Source organism: Sapajus apella, unplaced genomic scaffold, assembly GCF_009761245.1.
Source record: "Sapajus apella isolate SASKATOON/1434 unplaced genomic scaffold, GSC_monkey_1.0 scaffold12514, whole genome shotgun sequence".
In the NCBI taxonomy this organism is placed as follows: Eukaryota; Metazoa; Chordata; class Mammalia; order Primates; family Cebidae; genus Sapajus; species Sapajus apella.
This window is the reverse complement of record NW_022449435.1, coordinates 1-1621: the sequence shown is the minus strand read 5'-3', so window position 1 is coordinate 1621 and position 1621 is coordinate 1. Positions and strand designations below refer to the sequence as shown.

Here is a 1621-nt window from a genome sequence, read left to right as displayed (position 1 = left end):
CCTGTCCTGGGAAGAAAGCAGGCCTCGGGAACCACCAGGAGAGACGGAGAGAGACTCAGAGGCAGAGCTGAGAGCGCCTGAGCAAAGGGGGACGTGCAGGGAAGAAAGCAGTGGGTACAGGAAGAAGGGGGCAGGGGACAGGGAGAGAGGGGGGCCCCAGGGGGAGGGTCCTAGGAAAGGAGAGGACAGGAAAGGGCCAGGCGTGGAGGGCGGGGAAGAGCAGTCACATGGGAGCCCCGGCGCTCACAGGCCTCCGCTGCCCCCTGCAGGCCAGTCCCTGCCACAGCGGTGCCAGCCACAGCCAGGCTGCTGCCGTCCCTAAGAGTTCTGGCGGCCCCACCCGGCCCTCACCTGCTCCTCGTGGTTCTGGAAGGGGATCACCAGCACCACGTCACCAGCCTTGAGCTGCAGCTCGTCGGTGGCGGTGGCGGTGTAGCCGTGCTGGGCCTGCACCTGCGGAGGATGCGGACAGCAAGTCAGACCTTCCCTCCACGTCCAACCCTGCACAGAGGCGGGCCTCGCGGGTGCGAGGTCAGGTGGCAACGTGGAGGCCAGGAGTACTGGAAATCAGCAGGACACGATGGGGCTCAGATGCCACCGCCTGGGAGTGACCTAGTAGCGCCGGCACGACTTTGGGCAAACCACAGAGACTCCTGGGGCTCAGGGTCCTCATCTGCCCACCAGGGCACAGAGGGCCCACAGCAGTCAGAGGCTGGGCTTACCTTGAACATGAAACCTGGGGGTAGGTCCAGGCACCCAGCCCCACTGCTACCCTCCACGGTGCCATCCACAGTTGCCGGGAAGGTCTCCACCACGACGGCAGGAAGAGAGCTCTGGGGACAGAAGCATGGGTCAGCTGGGCAGGGAGGTGGTCCAGAGACAGCCAGGGCCACCGAGGAGAAGAGGGACGGGGACGGGAGAAAGGTGTCTGTGCCTGGTGCCAGACCGACGCGCCTCCCGCTTCCTCGACAGGAGCCAGGCCTGGACCAGCACCAGCAGGGGGCACAGGGGAGCCCCGGGCTGGCGGGAGGGTGGCAGGGAGGAAAAGGCAGGGCTTTGTCCCTGCTGTCTTATGGAGGCTGCTTCACTTGCCGCCGTCTCCCCAGGCTCCTGGGCTCCAGCCGCAGGTTGGGTCCCAACTGCCACCGCCAAGGCCTCTGCTGGCTGCAACATAAATGCCGGCCTGGGGTCAGACAAGACACAACCAGGACACAGGAAACAGGCCACAGGAGGGCAGCACCCAAGTGACAGGGCCGCGGGCATTGCCTGGCTGGCAGCAGGGTGAGAGCTGGCCAGTACCTCGAAGAATCCAGGTAGCTACCCCTGCTGGACAGGCTGGGCCCTGGGCCCGGGAAGCAGCTGAAGAGTAGGCGCTGGCAGGCTGGCAGGCCCCGGGATGTGAGTGACATGCTGTGGAGAAGCCCAGCACAGACCCTGGAGTGCCATCACCAAACCTGCCTCATAGGTCCTGCCCTCTCCGCACCAAGACCTCGCCCAGCCACAGCCTCCGCCCGCCCACCCCGCTTGGCCCGGCACATGGCAGGAACTTGAGGAACATGTAGACGGTCCGTGCCAGGGGACAGCAGCACATGCCTGTCCCAGCCTAAGCACAACCCAGGGC

At 65.8% G+C, this 1621-nt stretch overlaps 1 protein-coding gene across 1 annotated transcript; it reads right to left on the bottom strand.

The window, feature by feature from the left end:
- Positions 1-229: 229 nt before the first annotated feature.
- Positions 230-1188, bottom strand: LOC116548452 (myc box-dependent-interacting protein 1-like). Its single transcript, XM_032273898.1, has 3 exons — positions 1075-1188; positions 723-833; positions 230-453 (listed from the first exon to the last, which is right to left on the bottom strand). The coding sequence occupies exons 1-3, from the start codon at positions 1171-1173 to the stop codon at positions 319-321; spliced, it is 345 nt and encodes a 114-aa protein (XP_032129789.1). The 5' UTR covers positions 1174-1188; the 3' UTR covers positions 230-318.
- Positions 1189-1621: the final 433 nt, after the last annotated feature.